At 41.2% G+C, this 20,812-nt stretch overlaps 2 protein-coding genes across 4 annotated transcripts; one reads left to right on the top strand and one right to left on the bottom strand.

Annotated features, from left to right (window-relative positions):
• Positions 1-5,511: 5,511 nt before the first annotated feature.
• LOC135494752 (centromere protein I-like) lies at positions 5,512-14,472 on the bottom strand. Of its 3 annotated transcripts, none has more exons than XM_064783020.1 (17): positions 14,368-14,472; positions 13,922-14,069; positions 12,860-13,000; positions 12,346-12,464; positions 12,111-12,218; positions 11,797-11,898; positions 11,266-11,478; positions 10,895-11,050; positions 10,435-10,555; positions 9,967-10,161; positions 9,702-9,766; positions 9,279-9,403; positions 8,962-9,112; positions 8,358-8,482; positions 6,948-7,230; positions 6,691-6,732; positions 5,512-6,418 (listed from the first exon to the last, which is right to left on the bottom strand). In XM_064783020.1, the coding sequence occupies exons 2-17, from the start codon at positions 14,052-14,054 to the stop codon at positions 6,293-6,295; spliced, it is 2,205 nt and encodes a 734-aa protein (XP_064639090.1). In that variant the 5' UTR covers positions 14,055-14,069; positions 14,368-14,472; the 3' UTR covers positions 5,512-6,292. The 3 variants fall into 3 exon arrangements, with proteins under 3 accessions (XP_064639090.1, XP_064639087.1, XP_064639088.1); XM_064783017.1 differs by having other exon boundaries at positions 8,959-9,112; XM_064783018.1 differs by having other exon boundaries at positions 8,959-9,112; positions 13,922-14,466.
• A 140-nt stretch (positions 14,473-14,612) lies between these two features.
• LOC135494982 (peptide methionine sulfoxide reductase MsrB-like) lies at positions 14,613-19,928 on the top strand. The gene is made up of 4 exons (XM_064783363.1): positions 14,613-14,686; positions 15,510-15,728; positions 15,978-16,150; positions 16,426-19,928. The coding sequence occupies exons 2-4, from the start codon at positions 15,556-15,558 to the stop codon at positions 16,563-16,565; spliced, it is 486 nt and encodes a 161-aa protein (XP_064639433.1). The 5' UTR covers positions 14,613-14,686; positions 15,510-15,555; the 3' UTR covers positions 16,566-19,928.
• The last annotated feature ends 884 nt before the right edge of the window (positions 19,929-20,812 follow it).

Below are 20,812 nucleotides of genomic sequence, written 5' to 3' on the forward strand. Positions count from 1 at the left end.
TGAATTAATTGCATGAAGCAAAATTGGGTCAAACATTTGTCCAAGCGGTCACCTGAGAAGTCGTCGTTTTCTTTCATTTCTTGGAACAGATTCATCCAAAACTGAGCATTTTGTCTTCGATTCATTGACCACCAGCACTCGATTCTTTGATTGTGGTTACTTGATCCAAATATGACACTTCGCCTGCTGAACTCATCAACGTGGTCATGTCTCATGAACCTCTGCATATCTGCGACATGTCCATTCTCAGTACCTGGATCCATCCTTAGCCTTTTCGGGCAACCCCTTCGACTTCGAATTGCTTGCATGAAGTAACTCGCGATAACGGCCGGATCACTGTTTGTACGATAGGCTTCAAGCCACACGAGGAATCTGGAAAAACCATCAATGCACCCATTGATGCATATGCCGAACGGTTTTAACTTGTCATACCCATCAATGTGCCAAGCGAAGTCGGGTCCCGGGTTTTGATAAAGGCGCCTTCTCAGCCTGTTCCGTCGCCTGTATGCAACTCCCTCAGGATCGATGATATGTTGTAGATAACGAACTTCATTCTGAGTGACGACAAGTCCGTTTTGTATGCACTTCAAGTGCATGAACTTGTAACCATGAAGTTTCCCTGCCGCCTCCACCTCTTTCATTATAAACAAAGCAACGTCAAGTATGTCAGCCTTATTCTTGCGTCTGCATAAGCCAGACTTGGAGAGGATCCGGTTCAAGGTCTGGAGACTGAGTATGATGCCGTCGACATGAGCTAGTGTTTTTATAATCTCTTTGTAATTGAGCCCCAGATAGAAATAGACGCGCACCTTGTCACCAACGGCGTCCGCCATTTTAGAATTCGACAGAACCAGATCCGTACGGCGTATAGTAACTGGTACGTATGAGATAACAAGTCGTAGGTATGAGATAACAAGTCGTACGTATGAGATAACAAGTCGTACGTATGAGATAACAAGTCGTACGTATGAGATAACAAGGCGTACGTATGAGATAACAAGTCGTACGTATGAGATAACAAGTCGTACGTATGAGATTACAAGTCGTACGTATGAGATAATAACTCATACGTATGAGATAATATCTCATACGTATGAGATAATAAGTCGTACGTATGAGATGATAAGTCGTACGTATGAGATGATAAGTCGTACGTATAAGATAATAAGTCGTACGTATGTGATAACAAGTCGTACGTATGAGTCAATAAGTCAAACGAATGCGATAATAGGTCGTACGTATGAGTTAGTTTTTTATTTTTTTTGTTGGCACTAATACGCTTCCGTATATTAGTGCCAACAAAAAAAAATTAAAAACTATCTCATACGTACGACTAATTAAGTCGTTCGTTCGAGTTAGTATCGCATTCGTTCGACTTTCTATCTCATTCGTTCGACTTTCTATCTCATTCGTTTGAGTTAGTATCTCATACATATGAGATAATAACTCATACGTACGACTTATCATCGCATACGTACGACTTATTATCTCATACGTATGAGATATTATCTCATACGTATGAGTTATTATCTCATACGTATGACTTATCATCTATGAGTTATTATCTCATACGTATGAGATAATATCTCATACGTACGACTTATCATCTCATACGTACGACTTATTATCTCATACGTATAAGATAGTATCTCATACGTATGAGTTATTATCTCAATATGTACGACTTATTATCTCATACGTACGACTTATTATCTCATACGTACGACTTATTATCTCATACGTATGAGTTATTATCTTATACGTATGAGTTATTATCTCATACGTACGACTTATTATCTCATATGTATGAGTTATTATCTCATACGTATGAGTTATTATCTCATACGTAGTTGAATACATGTGGACTCTCAGTCTCGCCACCAGAGGGCCTCCGCTACGCTACGCGTATAGCCGCCATTTTGATTCTCACCACGTGCGCACCGATTTTTGCTTGTCCTGTCGATCGGCTCTGATTAGCTCAGCATCTGTACAGTTTGGTAGGTATTGTCAGTCCAGATGGCCAGGTCAATATGAAGAGAACGCCCAATATTAATATTGTCTCTCAGATACCTGGGAAACGCACGAGATTGAGAGCATCTCAGTTTCAAATTTTTTGTGGAGGAGGTCCCCCATTAGGCCTAGACCCCCCGCCAAAGTTCGCGCCTGCGGTGCTCACATATTCGGGCTTCGCCCTCAATAGAGCCCCCCCCCCCCCCGTCCAGCTACGCTGGATCCGCCCCTGTAGTCTGTACAAACGATGTCTCTTATAGGCCTAGGCCGATCATATCTAGATGAGGATCATGGAATGAAGTGACACAACTGTGTAGTTATAAATCTCAAGCCTCAAGAACCGACACACTCTCGTCTTTTATTCAACATATATAGGGCCTATATTTATATTCAATATTCTGAGTTTGAAAATATATATATCGAAGTTGGCGGTGCGGGTTACTGATCAAGATTGTATAGGCCTACGTTTATTGTTTCAGGTGATGGCCGGAGAGGAGAAAAACAAACTGAGGTGTCGAGTGTGGCTACGTTCCGCCTACTCTCAAGTTTGCTCAGGTGAAGCCTCTGATAAAGAAACCATCTCTTGATAAAGACATCCTCAGCAATTATCGGCCAGTTTCCAATCTCACCTTTGTATCAAAGCTCGTTGAAAAGGTGGTGGCTTGTCGTTTGCATGAGCACATGTCGTCGAATGGTCTGTTTGATACCAATCAGTCTGCATACCGTAAGTGCCATAGCACCGAGACAGTTCTACTGAAGATTACGGATGACATTCTTACAGGCATGGACAATGGAAATGAGGCAATTCTTGTCCTTCTTGATCTCTCTGCCGCATTCGATACTGTCGACCACAGTATTCTCATTGACAGGTTGCAGCAGAGACTTGGTCTAAAAGACACTGTGTTGAGGTGGTTTTCATCCTATCTCCATGGCAGGACACTGTCGGTTGCTGTTGGTGGTTGTTGCTCTGAGCCGATCTCCCTTCACTTCGGTGTGCCTCAGGGCTCTGTGTTGGGACCCATTCTCTTCACCATCTACAACTTGCCACTTGGTGATGTCATGCGGAACTGGACCATTCCTTTTCAATTGTACGCTGACGACAACCAACTTATAAATTTCATGAGGTGTGGTGATGTTGGAGAGTGGTGTGGTTGTTTCCCGCACTGAGGATTGCATATCGGGGGTTGGGGATTGGCTTGTTGCAAACAAACTTGCTTTAAATGCTCCAAAGACGGATATGCTGAACATTGTATCGCTAAGAAGGACAGGTTCAGTTCAAGGTATCACTGTAAATGGAGTCTGGGTCCCTAAGTCAAGCATGTGAAGGATCTTGGTGTTTGGCTGGATGAGGGCATGAGCATGCAAGCTCAGATAAAAAATGTTTGCAAGGCCGCCAATTTTAGCTTATATAAGATAGGTAGGATCAGAAAGTATCTTAATCAGCCTTGTACTGAGCGGCTTGTTCATGCCCTTGTCACGTCAAAACTTGATTACAATAACGGGCTACTATACGGATTGCCTAAACGATCCCTTGTTCCTCTCCAACTGTTACAGAATCGAGCTGCGAGGCTGGTCAGTAGAAAACGGAAGCGTGAGCATATCACACCCGTGCTAAAAGAACTGCACTGGCTTCCGATTGAGGCACGTGTTCAGTTCAAGGTGCTACTTCACTGTTTCAAGGTGCTCCACGGACTGGCCCCTGGTTATCTCCATCTACCTCTCGAAAAAACTGTTCGTCATACGAGGTCCTCATCTAGTGTCAGGTTGCTAGCAAAACGCACCAGGACCTCGTATGGCGACAGAGCCTTTTCTGCATGTGCCCCCTTCCTATGGAACCAGCTCCCCTCTGAAATCAAATCAATCCAAAGTACCAATATTTTCTCCTTCAAGCGTCAGCTGAAGGCATGGCTATTCCGTGGAGCTTTTTGAGGAGTAGCGCCTTGAACACGTTTTTTCACGGTGGTAAGGCGCTCTATATAAATTTTACATTACATTACAAGGCCGTTTTGTATGCACTTCAAGTGCATGAACTTGTAACCATGAAGTTTCCTTGCCGCCTCCAAATCTTTCATTATAAACAAAGCAACGTCAAGTATGTCAGCCTTATTCTTGCGTCTGCATAAGCCAGACTTGGAGAGGATCCGGTTCAAGGTCCGGAGACTGAGTATGATGCCGTCGACATGAGCTAGTGTTTTTATAATCTCTTTGTAATTGAGCCCCAGATAGAAATAGACGCGCACCTTGTCACCAACGGCGTCCGCCATTTTAGAATTCGACAGAACCAGATCCGTATGGCGTATAGTAACTGGTACGTATGAGATAACAAGTCGTACGTATGAGATAACAAGTAGTACGTGTGAGATAACAAGTCGTACGTATGAGATAACAAGTTGTACGTATGAGATAATAATTAAGTCGTACGTATAAGATGATAAGTCGTACGTATAAGATAATAAGTCGTACGTCTGAGATAATAAGTCGTACGTATGAGATAACAAGTCGTACGTATGAGATAATAAGTCGTACGTATGAGATAACAAGTCGTACGTATGGGATGATAAGTCGTACGTATGAGATAAAAGTCGTACGTATAAGATAATAAGTCGTACGTATGAGATAACAAGTCGTACGTATGAGTCAATAAATCAAACGAATGCGATAATAAGCCGTACGTATGAGTTAGTTTTTTATTTTTTTTGTTGGCACTAATACGCTTCCGTATGTTTTAAACTATTGTTACAGTTAGTACAAATATCTAGTCATTCTCCCATGCTCCAAGCGTCGTCAACGGTGATCATCGGGTAGCCTCACTCGACCTACTGTCTCTGGGGACTATGTCGTGACAATTTCAGCGGGTGCATGTAAATTGGACATTTGACCGGCGCCAGGGAGATTGATTTCTAGTACCTCTCATGTACAGCACTGATGACCCTTAGTGAAGGTGCTACCTGGGTACCTCCCAAGCACTGCATCTGGTCACAATCAACATAGGGCATATCAGAGACGGCCTAGTTGGGAAGTTGAATCGATGACCTCATCACAAGTACATTACTGCAACCCTTGGCACTTTTAGATGGTGCCTTGGTAGTGGGTACCTCGCAAGCCTTATACCATTACCTGGTCACAATCATGGTTGGGCAGATCATTGAGGACCAAGTCGTGGCGAGATCACAGATCGAACTTCCCAAGGCCAAGTACATTACTGGGAGCCAGTTTCTGGGACCTGGTACCTCCCAAACACTACACACCACATCAGGATGCAATGGTAGATTTAACTCCAACTCGAGTAGCATTGAAAAAACAACTTCTTTGAGGAGGTTTTGGTGGAGTCTTCCAATACTGCAACATATTCCAGTTCACTTTGGCTCCTGTGTAGTGCGTCTGCCATGCTGGTACTGTCTTGTTTTTAAGCTGGTTGAGCACTACCAGTACATAAGGCCTATTGTATTGTCAGAACAACAAACGTATTTCTCAATACATCTTTATTTACAAATCATTTTCAGTGTTCTATTTACATAATCAGCTCTATCCTCCCCCTGCCTGCCCAATGAAATGCTATAAGACGAGTCTCATATTACTTGTTGAAGGGAGATTAAAGGGTGAGGTGCCAGGGGGAGGCAGATTCAGTTATACAAAGTTGCTTATATATGTCTTTACTATCTTACACAACTTGGATCTATTCAAGATCTATTCTAGAAAGGCAGTGTAGTACTGTCCTAGAAAGGCAGTTGAAGACACTAGTCCAATATACTACTGTCCAAGAAAGGCAGTTGAAGACATTAGTACAGTGTGGTACTGTCCTAGAAAGGCAGTTGAAGACACTAGTCCAATATACTACTGTCTAAGAAAGGCAGTTGAAGACATTAGTCCAGTGTAGTACTGTCCTAGAAAGGCAGTTGAAGACACCAGTCCAATATACTACTGTCTAAGACAGGCAGTTGAAGACATTAGTCCAGTGTAGAACTGTCCTAGAAAGGCAGTTGAAGACACTAGTCCAATATACTTCTGTCCAAGAAAGGCAGTTGAAGATATTAGTCCAGTGTAGTACTGTCCTAGAAAGGCAGTTGAAGACACCAGTCCAATATACTACTGTCCAAGAAAGACAGTTGAAGACATTAGTCCAGTGTAGTACTGTCCTAGAAAGGCAGTTGAAGACACTAGTCCAATATACTACTGTCCAAGAAAGGCAGTTGAAGACATTAGTCCAGTGTAGTACTGTCCTAGAAAGGCAGTTGAAGACACTAATTCATTAGAATCCTACTTCCAACACAATCCTCGTCCATCAGACTGTCTTGCTTAGCCTCCGACTGAAGCTGTAGAGGAACTTGAAGACGCTGTCCATGCCTTCGGACTTGAGGTACTTCAAGTATACCTCACTGGGATTGACATCGCTGTCTATAGGGTTAATCTGAAAAAAGTTTAATTACATTTCAGTGTCAGTTTCATAGAATGAAAATGACTGCAAGTTGTCTTAACTTTACCTCACAGGCCATGGTGAGCTCTGTATGACTCATGTTGGATAAAAACACATGAAAATTATCTTGACCAGTTCTGTATTTATATCGAGAAATGTTACGCTGTGTTTGTTTATGACTTCCACTTAAACAAATCGGTCACTTGAAGAAAAAGGCACAACCAGATGGCTGAGTTATTAAGACAACAGTTAACATTGAAACTTACGCTTAGGTCATCTGGAACAGCTTTGGAATCTGGAGGCTGCGTCTGAAACAGAAAACATGTTGATATAGAAAAGAAAATCTGACCTTAATCAAGGGGTGTCTGATTATAGAGGTCAAATTGAATGAAAACAACCAATTTCGGACCAGAACTAGTGTCCTTACTAGAGAGGTTGTCCTTAATAGAGAGGTGTGTGCTTAGGGAGGTCTCACTGTAGCTGCATGTTGTGCAATAGAATATGGAATTAAATGAATACACACCAAAGTGAGAAAATCCCATGCAAAGCCTATCATTGCCGGACTCCGGTAGATACTATAACAATGACTTGGACGAGGTATGGTCATTTTGCGAATCAGATCGGGGTCCAACTGGAATATCGAATAGTCCTCGGTTACGGTGAAGGCGCGACACAACCACAATGCGTCCATGATGTTACGTATGTATCCGTTGAACGTCAGGATTTCATCAAAGCCTCGCTGCGATTCTGGGAACTCCTCATTTGAGATTTCGGATTCTTTCAAATCCTGGAAGGCCTTCCGGCACCTTGAAATAAAGAAAAGGATGTCCATGAAAAAGATCCGAAAATTTACATTTCTTACAAAGGCATGTGAGAATGGATACATTACCTAGAATCTCATGTACAATGTATTAGAATACCGACACCCGGACATTACTTGAAAACTTTGCAATGTTCAAAAAGACGTGTTCAAAAGCACATCCTCTCAAAATGTCAAAGATTGGCAGCCACCAGGAAGACGACTAAGCCAAAACATGCCTCCAAGACCAGCTGCATGGAGGCAAATGGTTATGGACAACAACCAAAACATGCCTCCAAGACCAGCTGCATGGAGGCAAATGGTTATGGACAACAACCAAAACATGCCTCCAAGACCAGCTGCATGGAGGCAAATGGTTATGGGCAACAACCAAAACATGCCTCCAAGACCAGCTGCATGGAGGCAAATGGTTATGGACAACAACCAAAACATGCCTCCAAGACCAGCTGCATGGAGGCAAATGGTTATGGACAACAACCAAAACATGCCTCTAAGACCAGCTGCATGGAGGCAAATGGTTATGGACAACAACCAAAACATGCCTCCAAGACCAGCTGCATGGAGGCAAATGGTTATGGACAACAACCAAAACATGCCTCCAAGACCAGCTGCATGGAGGCAAATGGTTATGGACAACAACCAAAAACATGCCTCCAAGACCAGCTGCATGGAGGCAAATGGTTATGGACAACAACCAAAAACATGCCTCCAAGACCAGCTGCATGGAGGCAAATGGTTATGGACAACAACCAAAAACATGCCTCCAAGACCAGCTGCATGGAGGCAAATGGTTATGGACAACAACCAAAACATGCCTCCAAGACCAGCTGCATGGAGGCAAATGGTTATGGACAACAACCAAAAACATGCCTCCAAGACCAGCTGCATGGAGGCAAATGGTTATGGACAACAACCAAAAACATGCCTCCAAGACCAGCTGCATGGAGGCAAATGGTTATGGACAACAACCAAAAACATGCCTCCAAGACCAGCTGCATGGAGGCAAATGGTTATGGACAACAACCAAAACATGCCTCCAAGACCAGCTGCATGGAGGCAATTGTTTATGGACAACAACCAATTTCATCATCGACATCAAACTTTCAAACTTACAGGATCATGTTTTCACACAGCCGGGCCAACGTCAGTCCATTGTTGGACAAGAGAGGGCTGTAGATGCACAAAGTTGGTGGCAGCAACACAAATGGAACACGGTACTTGGGGAAGACTGAGACAATCTGGAAATAATGAGAAAACGATTGGTCATCAATGATTTCTCAAAGTTTGATATCCAAAAGTCGAAAACCAGACAGACAACATTTACAGTAGTTAGTTTTGTTTCTTAGTTTAAACTACTTCAAATTAACAGAAGTGCACTTAAGATGAGGCCAAAGATAGAACAAATGTGACCCGCTCTACCAAAACTAGGCACTTGTCGCATCTGAACTTGACAGGTTGATACGGACTTGTTCATTCCCTATTGTAGACCTTTTGTGAAATGTGACCAAATCAGTTTGTAATAGATTTCACAAAAGGTCTACAACAGGGAAATTAACAACAAGTCCGTATCAACCTGTCGAGTTCAGATGCGACAAGTGCCTAGTTTTGGTAGAGCGAGTCACAAATGAAACCAAGCTGTTAACTATATTTTTAAACTAATACATGTATTAACTTAAAGATAGTGGTTCAAAACTGTATCACGGATAATGCTCACCACATCCAAAAGGTTGAATACACAGTTTGAGAGCAGCACGTGGCACCCTTCAGCCTGAATGGCGAGGCTACAGATGTCCAACATGTAGGCCATCGTGTCTTTGAGAATCTTGTATGGTTTGAGTTCTTCGACTTCTTCCTGGAAAACTGAGTAACTGGAAGAGAGAAGGACACCTTGTTAGGCAATTGCGGACGTGTGGGATACAACATTCTCTCATCTTATATACAATTCATGTACAATTTTGGTTTATGACCATTAGATTTTATTTTGATGACTTTAAACCTGGTCAACGCTGTTTAGAATGAGTGAAGCATACTTACAAATCTGGTATATCGACTGATTTCTCCGGAGACACTGTCTGTTTTAGTGCTGCACGCTGATACCGCGATATTTCCGTCGTCAAGTAGTTCTCAAACAACTCAGTAATACAAACTAAAATTTGGCACTGAAATGAAGAAATGAGAAGAAACAAATTACATCAACTACGATTTTGGTTATCATACGACTTTACACCTTTACTTTGTCAGTCATGAAACCAGTCAGTTGACCTCTAATGAGCTGCACAACCAGCCCCAAGACCTCAGCATTTCTGACTGGCACCCATTTATACACCTGGGTGGAGAGAGGCGGGTCAGACAAAGACCTGCCTCCAGTCTTATGCTGACATTGGGGACTGAACCACCGATCTCTTGAACATGAGTCAGAGTCACTACACCACAGTAACTTGCAGAAACTAGACCTACCTTTACATAAACAGATGATGAAAAGAAAAGATTCCGTAATGGCTCCAGAATAAGATCATGCAATACTGAAAAGAGAGGAAAAGAAATGTAACAGGGGTTAAAATCTTTGAAGTAGGTTTGCTCGGCAGACCTAAAGTGACTCGTGAGCTGTGAGATAAGTCAACTTTTGCTTTCAAGTCACAGTGTCAGCAAACCCTAATTCTGCAGCACTTTACTACACAGATCGATACAATTCTGTTGACTCATTCTATTAAAACAGACTTACTGGGAAACGAATGCAGCCGCAACCTCTTTAACAGGGCAAGGAGGGACGGCTTCAACCGGGTAGAATTCAACGAGTTCATATATTTGATCAAGAACGACTCGACGACAGGTACGCCCTCTTGAATGAAGTCTGCAAAGCTTGAGAGAGCCCATAGCAATTTCTCGCCTCTGTTCCCGTACGGATGAAGGAGAACCTCTGGAATCAAGAATTTAAAAGTTATATATCATATAACTTTATTGTTTATGGTCTGCACTAACTTTTACCATAGAAGCATTTTTTTGGCCAGCCCATGCAGAGCAGTGGATAGCAATGTTGAAAAAACTTTTTTTCTGAACGGGCAAATAATATCCATGAGTGTCACAGTCTATAGTATTTGGGTACATTTGAAAAGCAGGGCATGAAATAGCACTTTATTGTAAAATGTTAACCTCTTTGTCAATGCGGGCGACGTGCAATGTGTTCCCTTACCATCTTGTAATGTGTTCCCCAACCAGTACTGGAATCTTGTGTTGAATATCTGGTCTGGGTTGCAGGCAACCACGTGCTGGAGATACCTATTCTTCAACACACTTCCACTTTGACTGGGCCACTGAAACAATATCAACAGTTAGGTCCAAATCTTTATGTGGTGAGGTCGTGAATACGTTGACAACTAATGACATGAGAGGGACTGCGTCCATCAGTTTCGTCCCCAAGTAGACCCTCTAATGTCAAGACATTGCTTAACTATCATAGGACTTATAGTTCAGTCCTACAAGAGACTAATTCTCACCTCAATCCTGTCCATCGACTCAACCAACTTAACTATCATAGGACTTATAGTTCAGTCCTACAAGAGACTAATTCTCACCTCAATCCTGTCCATTGACTCAACCAACTTAACTATCATAGGACTTATAGTTCAGTCCTACAAGAGACTAATTCTCACCTCAATCCTGTCCATCGACTCCACCAACTGCTCAAACGAATTGATGTGCTGCATCGGCACAGGGTCAGTGTCACTCGGAGATGTCGACTTCTGTTTGGCCATGTTCATGATGGAAGACTGTGCGAATGGTATGACTTCAATACGTCGTCTCTTTGACTGAAAAGCATAAAGATCACAGTCACATCCTGAAGTACTACACATAATACTGAATAGCTGTAAACTGGGATTATTAGTAATGTGCGAATGGTATGACTTCAATACGACGTCTCTTCGACTTAAAAGCATAAAGATCACAGTCACCTCCTGAAGAACTACATATAATACTGAATAGCTGTAAACTTGGATTATTAGTAATAAGCCAAAGGGCTTACCTGTGATAAAAGATCATCAGCATCGACCTGTGTTCGTTCATGTATACTGGTCTGCGCCTCGTGACGCTCCATGACCTGCTGGATCGCTAACGCCCAGTTCCGATCCACTTGGCGGAAGAACGATTTGCGTCCTTTAGGTACGACGATATTCACAATGGAGGGGCAGTATAACTTGTAGATTGAGAGAAGGCCCATGATGTGAGATTGTGATCCCTGTAAGAAAGACAACTAATTTAAACAAATGAAATGTAAGTGCTTACATAGCGCTTTATACTGTACAACTGTACTGTCTTTAAGCGCTTTTAATACATTCATCAGCTGAATCCAGAAACCTTTCAGTTGTAACCTTTCAGTTGTAACCTAAAAGCGCAGATCCTGCACTACACTTGGACACTTCAGGCCAGTTGAATGTACCAAGTGGCAATAGCCGATTCTTGAATTCATTCCACATAATTTGAGAACGACTTCAATGCTTTACACCTTTATCAAAATTTCTTTCAATTTGAACATTCTCAGGTTTGCTCCACATACCACATATATTTTCTGTTGAAGGTTTAGAAGATGTCGTATCCGGTGAAGCGAGACGTCTTCTTTCCGAGTCAGCAGGTACAGGAGATGGCAGACGTAGGGACACTGTAATAGAAAATAACAGAAAATTAAATCAAAGATGATATTCATGCGCATGCAGCACTCGAACGGAATGAAATTTATCTGGTTTGAGAATGTCACTATGCCGACTTTCAACTGGGAACTTTTTACCTAGATACCAAAAACTTAAACGTGGTGTCTAATTCACATATCTGACTGTTTGAGAAATGTTGAAAATTATCGAGAGTTTTGCTTACAATGGCTTTACTTTGAGTGAAGTAGAACAGCGGTCCGTAGAGAGCTTGTAGCTTGGCAACGTCTTCAATACGATCAAATATTAGCACCATCCAACGTATTATCAACACCTGGGAAAGAAATTAGAGATTAAGATGTTTAGTTTTTGAGAAGAGAGAGTAAATAGACAGGAATATAAACATTCGAATTCTTTTAAATCTCATTTTTACACAAACTTTCTTCGAAGACTTGACTTACCTTGACTGCTTGTGAAGGGTATGTTGTCCCGATCCAGGAAACTGCTGATACAACCAGACCTGACGGTACCGCCATTCGAGGGATCAATGATTTCACCAACTTGGAACAGACAGTGTCAGCTGCAAAGAAATTTGCATAAAAGATGTGCATACTATGGATTCAAACTATCACTATCTTGCAATAAAATTGCAAGTGGGGTTGAGTGGTATAACTTAATCCTTATGTGACCTCCTAAGGTCCGAAGTCAAAGTGGAGTGACAGTCCACCCAACAAACAAACAGACTTTCTCCTCCTTTTCTCGCTCTCAATAGAGCTGGCTGTCTAATTTTTGAAAGTGCCTGGCCAAAGGTGCCCAATCATTCCTAATGTTGGGCTGTTGCGTTGCTCCAATGACACATTCAGGCTTTATCAGTTCCTGGAGTCACATCAATGTACAAATGTACATGAACTGTCACAGACTTACATTTGACAACTAATTATCAAACCATCCTAATCAGAGCAAGAAGTGACGTACCATACTTTCCACAAGCTGCAATGTCCAGTATCTCCCCCATCATCTCATCTGTCACGCCATGATCACTGGACAGGCTGTAGATTGTTTCGAATGCTGTCTGCAGGTCCACTTTGCCTCGAAACGTTCTTCTGCCAGACTTGTCTGAAAAGAGCAACATACAATTGAAGAGTTTTCATTGCAAAATGATTTTGACGACAGATATCGTGTTGCCGAAAGAAAGAAATGCAATGAAACAGTGCCTTTAATGCCTGGTATGCCTTGAAACAATAATACAATACAGTCAATTTGACCTGATGAGGTTCTGTCATTAAAACCTGTACCTCTTTATTGATAATAAAGAATACAGTCAATTTGACCTGATGAGGTTCTGTCATTAAAACCTGTACCTCTTTATTGATAATAAAGAATACAGTCAATTTGACCTGATGAGGTTCTGTCATAAAAACCTGTACCTCTTTATTGATAATAAAGAAGACACATACTACAATCAAGATGTACAGACCGGGGGAGCTGGCTGTACGTACCCATAAGTCTTTGCGGTAGTCTCGCGCGTACCGGATATAACCCATCAAGCTTTTCTCCTTCAGAGAAATACTGCGTTGCGCTCAAGTGCCTTATAAGGCTGTGAACAAAATTAACGTTCGACCAATGAGAAAGCCACATTACCCTGCATACGAGGTTGGACGCGTGATCACTAAATGACAAGTAAAAATAGAATCAGACCACATGTTTCTATATGTCAGAATGCTGCCGTTTGCGCTGTAGTACACGTGTGTTGTCCAAATTTTCGATTTCAAGCAAGTTTAAGGCCAACCTCGTGTCCACCAGACTAATGCATAATTGGCAGTTGAGCGCAACGCAGTATTTCTCTGAAGGAGAAAAGCTTGATAGGTTATATCCGGTACGCGCGAGACTACCGCAAAGACTTATGGGTACGTACAGCCAGCTCCCCCGGTCTGTACATCTTGATTGTCGTATTGGCTTGGGAACAAATACACCTGACACTATTTGCAAAGCTACAGTCTCATACCAATACTTTGTGTCTAAGTTCAATTCAATTACCATTTTTCAGAATGTTTATAGCTTCCCTCAGTTGTTGATCAACAGGGATGTCCCTTCCGTCAATACGAGGAGGTGGAGCTGGCCTTTGCGGTGAAGAAGGTGGAGAGGCATCTTCGTTGTCATCTGATTCCATGGTAAATCAACTGAGCTGAAAGACAATTGGCAACACCAGATGATTAAGTTAGCCCCAATCATGCCAATTGGAGCTCGATTACTGTATAAGGAAGAAGAAGACAATGACAATCAATGAAGCCACTGCATGACTGATAACATATTACATTGTCTGTGCAAGGTGTACATGGCGTATGGTGTTTGATGTACATGGAATGCACTCAAAGCACTGTCAAAAATGTCAGATTGGCAAAAAAGTATCTAAATTCGGATAACCATTATGAAGACATTTCAATTTCTTTTACAATAAAAACAACAGATACGTGAAAACTAACATTAACTGGTTCCTTAGATCACTTTAAAACAATAACCATGAATGGATTTGTGGAGAAAACGGTGTTTATTTCGAGAAATTTTGTAAACATTTTATTGAATTCGCCGCCATGATGAAATCTCGCGAGAATCCATGCGCGAGATTCAGTTTATGATCAGTCTCAAACATTCAACACGGAAATTCTGCAGAAGAAAAGTTCGATAATTGAATGACACCGTAGTCGCCACTTGCGCGAGACTCACAGTATTTTCTAAAAATAGACTTGGAAAGTTTTGGTTTGTTATCGAAATATTTTGACAGTTTTCTCGGTTTTTGAATAGGTAAGATTCACATATGACCTATTGTTGTATTTGCCTGCTTATCAGTTTAAAGGATGCACGCAGAATTTAGCCTTTTTAAACCTTAATATTCAAGAATTTATTGGGTATTTCATGGCACCTGAAAAACTGCCACTGCCAGTCACTGCCACTGCCACTTGCATGTATGATGCACTGACTGGCACTGACTGGCACTGCAAGAGTAAGTGGCCAGTCTGATGAGTAAAGTCTGCCATATATTGTCTCCTGTTCCTCTGGCCTTGGACGGCAAAAGAATTATGTTTACAAAAATATACCGCTGTAGGCTAAACTTTAGAATCCCCGATCGGAAATGACGTAGTTTGATCGCATTCAACTATAAATCCATTGAACAGTGGTGCTTGGTTAGTCAACCGATGACCTTTTTTTGGGGTGTGATCGAGGATTGTAATGTAAACTCGTTCCCCGCTGTACGATTACGAGCACGACACTTCCAAACTTTGGTCCTTGTGACCATGGTACCATTTGCAGCTGAGCGCAACGCAGCGTTTTCTTTGAAGGAGATGTGTTAGAGGTTATGTCAGCTATATGCCACTATCGATGCGCAAATCGTACCATCGACATATCTGGGACCGAAGTGTCGTATTTATTACAACGGTACTGTTTTAGTCATGCACAGTGACTCAGGTCTCTGACTTCCAGTCAAGAGGTCCCTGCTTTAATCGGTTATCCCCACTGAATTTCTTGCGGTCAGTAGTGCCTAGTGGATGGAATAGTTGTGGAATGACTTTGCTAATCATGCCACTAACCACACGCAGAATTCTTTATATGTTATTATGTATTTCAGGGCATCAAATTAGACGTTCTTCCGCTTAGAATTCTTATGCTGGACCATGAATATTCTGCGGATTGTGAAAGAGGACGAATCTCCTGTCATTAAAAAGCTTGAGGCAGCAGCAAAACCAAACTTGTCTAAACCATGCGAGAAGAAATTCACTGAGGAGGAACTTAAAGCACGACTTACTCCGACACAATTCAGGGTGACACAAGAAAAAGGCACTGAAAAGTAGGCCTGACTTTGTAATTCATTTGAATATAACTACATATATGGAGAACATGTTAATGGAGAACATCTGTCTTGTGTTATGTTGGCTTTGTTGGTCAAGCAGGGCTTAAAAAATTCTTACTTTTCCAAACAGCTAATATAGCTGGCATTTTTGTCGGATTTGAAGATAAATTCGTGTCCAGGTGGCCTGCCACAACCCCTTGGCACTTGTAATCGACAAATTATCTAAAGTTGTTTTTTTAATTTCAGGGCCTACTCCGGAAAGTACATAAACAAAAAAGAGGAGGGAATCTTCCAATGCATTGTCTGTGGTAACCATATCTTCGATTCAGATCACAAATTCGCATCAGGGTGTGGCTGGCCGTCATTTTCAGATGTCGAAAATCTCGATAAAGTCAAATTAGTCAGGGATACTTCACATGGTAAGTAAGAAAAAGGTTGAACTTACCGAAAAGATTTGGAGTCTGATGGGTAGGTCTATTTAGAGACTTGTTCTCGCTGCTGCTTCCTTTTGCTAGTTATCAGAGTTTTCGGTAAGGATCTGACCAGATAAGATTTAGTCTGGCACAGTGATTCAACTGTTGATCTTAGCTGTGTCCCTGGCTATATTTACACAACTGTCATAAACTTATTACATGCATTTGAATTATGTTGTTGGCCAAATAAACTTACCTCATACCTGATCTTTTACTTTCAGGTCTAAATCGGCTTGAAGTATCTTGTGCAAAATGTGGTGCTCATCTAGGTCATGTGTTCGATGACGGTCCGAAACCTTCAGGAATTCGATACTGCGTCAATTCAGCCTCGTTAGACTTCCGGAAACATACAACGGTGTGATTGTCGTCGTCAGCATGAATGGGGGCGGGCGTTTCAGTTATCTGACAATAGTGGTATTACAAAAGTCATGGAATATACAGCATGAGGTCTATCAAATGGCCCCTTTGGATCGGGGTTGATCAGTCATTTCTGCATCAAAGTCAATTTCAGGCTTAAGCGGAAATTTTCTCGAAATAGAGCAGGGCTCAATATTTTGTATTTTGAATTCAATTTGTTAGCTACTAATAGCTTGAATCATGATTTCATGTAAAAAGTATGATGAAAGGGGATTTTAGCGTCAACAAATCTGGTCTAATTAGTATGTTCTCTTCTTGTGCCATGTGCAATGCTTAATATCTTCTCACCATAAGACTGTATTATTTACATCATCATGCTCCTTTAACACAAATTACCATATCTAAGCCTTCGACACATACCTCAAAAGTACAGATCTGCGTTCACTTTCCATGAGTGCTTAGCTTCTTTGGAAAAAGACACTTCAAAAATCTCTACAAAAAATTCTGCAATTTTCTTAGTTTATTGATCTGACCTCTGAAGAATTGAGAAAATTTTTATAAAGTTGTGATTTTTATTATAGTTTAAGTTTTTGAATTCAGTAAATATTGTGCGTTAGTACATTTATTGTCTTTATTCTTTGAGTATTTAAAAATTTGAACAGAAGAATAAAACAATCGATCAGAATTGAAAGAAGAAGTATTAAGTATTGAATCATTGACAAACGAATTCATATTGGCGTCATATTTACTTCTTTGATATTTTAAAAATTTGAACAGAAGAATAACACAATTGAACAGAAATAAAAGAAGAAGTTTTGATTGATGAATCATTGCCAAACGAATTCATACGAGAGTTATATTTCTATCCTCTTAGTTGTAGGAGATTTCATTCTGAATGTGTGCATGCAAAATCAGCTTTTAGGGTTAAACAAGATAATGCATAATCAGTTACCTCAAAAAAACTCTTTGTTTGGCCTAGTTTTGATGTTTGTGCTGTAAAAGTTATCTTCAAGTTCTTTAATTACCGAATTAATATATCATAGTCAAAATATTGGTTATATGAAATAGTAAATTTCTATGTATTCTATTTATTCCAAATCGTTTCATATTTTCTCACAGTGTCATATCATTTTTGATCATGTCCAATGTAAAATGAATTTAAAATGTTGATTTATGCATGTATTTACACCCTAAACGGAACTGTTGTTATCTACATTGTAACATGGTGGATTATGTATTTAATCATCAGAATCTCTTGTAGCTCATGTACATGTACCTCAACCTACTGTCAACAACAAAATTTCTGATGAGTGATTTTCATCTGGCACCATGCAGATTACTGAATCACAGCTCAACACCAACCAAGTGGTTTATTTGATGTATTTAATGGTCAAATCATAATAATATTTTCATCATTCTTGTTGCTTTAGTTATCATACAAAAGGGCATTGAAGCATAACATAATCATAGTTTGAATCTGTACACGCTAAGTTATCATTACGAATACAGTGGAACCTCCCTTAGCGGACACCACTCTATCAAGGACACTCTAATTTAGGACACTGCGCTTGGTCCCAAATTGGTCATTTACATTGAATTTGACCTCTGTAATGGGGTCACCTCTCAATTAAGGACAGCACTTGTCAGTCCGAAGGGTGTCCCTAATGGAGAGGTTCTACTGTATTTACATTGAGTCCAACATTGCCATCTTGATGACAATCACTATGTTATCATAAAGCATATCATCAATTCAACTTGGGGTCCATATGATATTCAGGTCTGCAGCTAGCTGTTTGGTCGTGGGAGAAAAAACACCTCTGTCGGTCAGAAAATTGGCCCAAATCAGCATGAAAAAATGTTTTTTGGTGACCAGCCCCCTCCAGCTACAGCCCTGCTATCACCCCACGTCCATAACAAAAAAAATGAAGAAAACATGCATGAAGAATGTTTATTAGTGGATGAATTAGGAGATGAATGAATTAGGTTTGGTGATTTGCAAAATTTATATGAAAAGCTTTGCTGACTAGTTTGAGCTGGGTTGCTTCAAATCTGCATAGCGGGCACTCTAATGAGTGCGAGGAGATATTTACATGTAACATACAGTCTCGGTAACCTAACAAGAAGTACTAACACACCTTGATAGAATCTGTTATCTTTAAAGAAATCTCATGTTCTAACTTTTGATGATATTGTGTCTTCATTTTGTTTGTATGTTTCTGTTAGTCTTTAAAAGGGGGCTACAGGCAGGTGCCATGTAGGCCAGATAAATTACAGTTAGCTGCTAATAGGTGTCTCTGTTATCTCTTTGTACATTCTACACTATTCACACTTGTACAAGGAATATATTTCCTTAGTCTTCTTTTCTGCACTTGGTGGTGTAACGGGAGACGAGGCCATTCGAATGACAATTACCACTTGGTCAAAACCAGACCGTGTTCCATAACGTATCAGTCACTGGGAGACCACCAATTCGGCCCCTATATCCTGCCTATAGTTCCCCTTTAAAGTTTTGTTCTTCTCAACCTGTTTGTTCAGTGGATTGAATCAAAAAGTCTTTTGATATTTGATGGAATGTTGTCTTTATTTTCATCTGTTTTATTTCATTATCTGAGTCTATCCGATATGAATACATTGTACGCTGTTTGGTTTCTGTGAAACCGAGATTCCATCTTAAATGCTGTGGAAATGTTTAATTTCAAAGGATGAAAAGCTTAGATCTTACAATTGAAGAAGCTGCATGTATTTGCACAGTGGTGGTCAAGTGTCATTTGAAGGGTCAACTCGGGCCCTGGATTTACTTGGCCAGGAGGGTTATACCTCTGCCTGCCACTTGTACGTAGGCCTATGTGAAACAGATGCACCATAACCAGCTAATTAGCGTCTTCACAGTTTATTATCAGTTCTTGATATCAAGTATGTAAAAGGACCTTTATACCTACTAGTAACTAGATAATGTTACTGACAACCAGTTCTGGCCTTGAATTTGTCTGTCTGCATTTACGTTCTTACTTTGATGGATCTGCCAAATTTTTGGTTTTGTCGGAAAAAGCATGATACCACTTATTGGTCGTAGATCTATGCTGGTTTCTGTTCAATGTTAATGAATGAATTGATCTATAAAGTACAGGCCACCATCTCAGTCAGTTCTTAGTTCTACACTATCGCCATGAACATGTATAATGTTGGCCGTGAACATGTATAATGTATCTCTATTTAGTTGTTAAAGTATTCAAATTTGATTTGATTTGTTCTTTGTCTTTCAATTTTTCTTTGGTGGTCTTTCTAAAGAGGATACTGTACATAAAGGACTGTTTTCTATATGAGGCTGTATTGAGTTTTCTATGGCAATAAAGTTGAATAAACTAGAGTACATGTCTTGACACGTTTGCTTTACCTTCTGGCCAAAGCTAGAGCATACAGGGTCCCCCAGAAAAACAGACAAGAATGTTTCCACCACTCTCAAACTGATCCTGAGGAAATCGGGGGAGTTAACGTTTGCTTCTCTGGCCCTGCAGACAGGCCCTGTTGGTGTGCAGGTCTGGAGAAGTGAACATTAACCTTACCAATGAAGACAGTCACAACCAGTCTGAATCAGGCCGAGCAGCTCTTCTACCATGTAACAAACACAATGAGAGTGATTAGATAGTCACAACCAGACCAAATCAGGCATGACAGCTCAGCTGTTTCGCCAACATGACGAGAGACAGTCACAACCAGTCCGACTCGGGCCAGGCAGCTCTGCTGACTTGCCAGCACAGTAAGAGAGATGAGACTGTCATAACCAGACCGAATCGGCCATGATAGCTCGGCTGTTTCGTCAACATGACGAGAGACAGTCACAACCATACCAAATCGGGCCTAGCAGTTCTTCCATGTTGTGAACAGAAACAGATAAGGCTGTCGGGATCTTCTACCATGTTGTTCGGGGATGTCTTAAAATCAGTGAGATGATACAGTCACAACGAGGTCGAAACGGGCCGGGCAGCTATACCGTCTTGCCAATACAGCCAGTGAGAGCGACGAGACAGTCACAACGAGGCCGAATCGGGCCATGCAGCTCCACCAAGTTGCGAATACAGTGAGAGAGACGAGTCTCAACAAGACCAATCGGGACTAGCAGAGCAGCTCTACTCTGTGAACACAGTGAAAGAGATGCGACTGACACCACCAGGCCGAATCAGGTCTGACAGCTCCATCGTGTTACGAGCACCGTGAGAGAGACGACATTGTTGCAGACAGACCGACTCGGAC

The sequence above is a fragment of the Lineus longissimus genome, chromosome 10 (genome assembly GCF_910592395.1).
Source record: "Lineus longissimus chromosome 10, tnLinLong1.2, whole genome shotgun sequence".
NCBI lineage: Eukaryota > Metazoa > Nemertea > Pilidiophora > Heteronemertea > Lineidae > Lineus > Lineus longissimus.

Excerpts from the sequence above, each read along its gene's own strand:
- LOC135494982 (XM_064783363.1), top strand. The coding sequence starts at position 15,556 with ATGAATATTCTGCGGATTGTGAAAGAGGACGAATCTCCTGTCATTAAA. Across the intron at positions 15,729-15,977 it reads CAAGAAAAAGGCACTGAAAA|GGCCTACTCCGGAAAGTACA; the intron begins GTAGGCCTGACT and ends TTTTAATTTCAG. Across the intron at positions 16,151-16,425 it reads AGTCAGGGATACTTCACATG|GTCTAAATCGGCTTGAAGTA; the intron begins GTAAGTAAGAAA and ends TTTTACTTTCAG.
- LOC135494752 (XM_064783017.1), bottom strand. The coding sequence starts at position 14,054 with ATGGAATCAGATGACAACGAAGATGCCTCTCCACCTTCTTCACCGCAA. Across the intron at positions 6,733-6,947 it reads CATGGGATTTTCTCACTTTG|ACGCAGCCTCCAGATTCCAA; the intron begins GTGTGTATTCAT and ends TTTCTGTTTCAG. Across the intron at positions 6,419-6,690 it reads CTGTTCCAGATGACCTAAGC|ATTAACCCTATAGACAGCGA; the intron begins GTAAGTTTCAAT and ends AACTTTTTTCAG.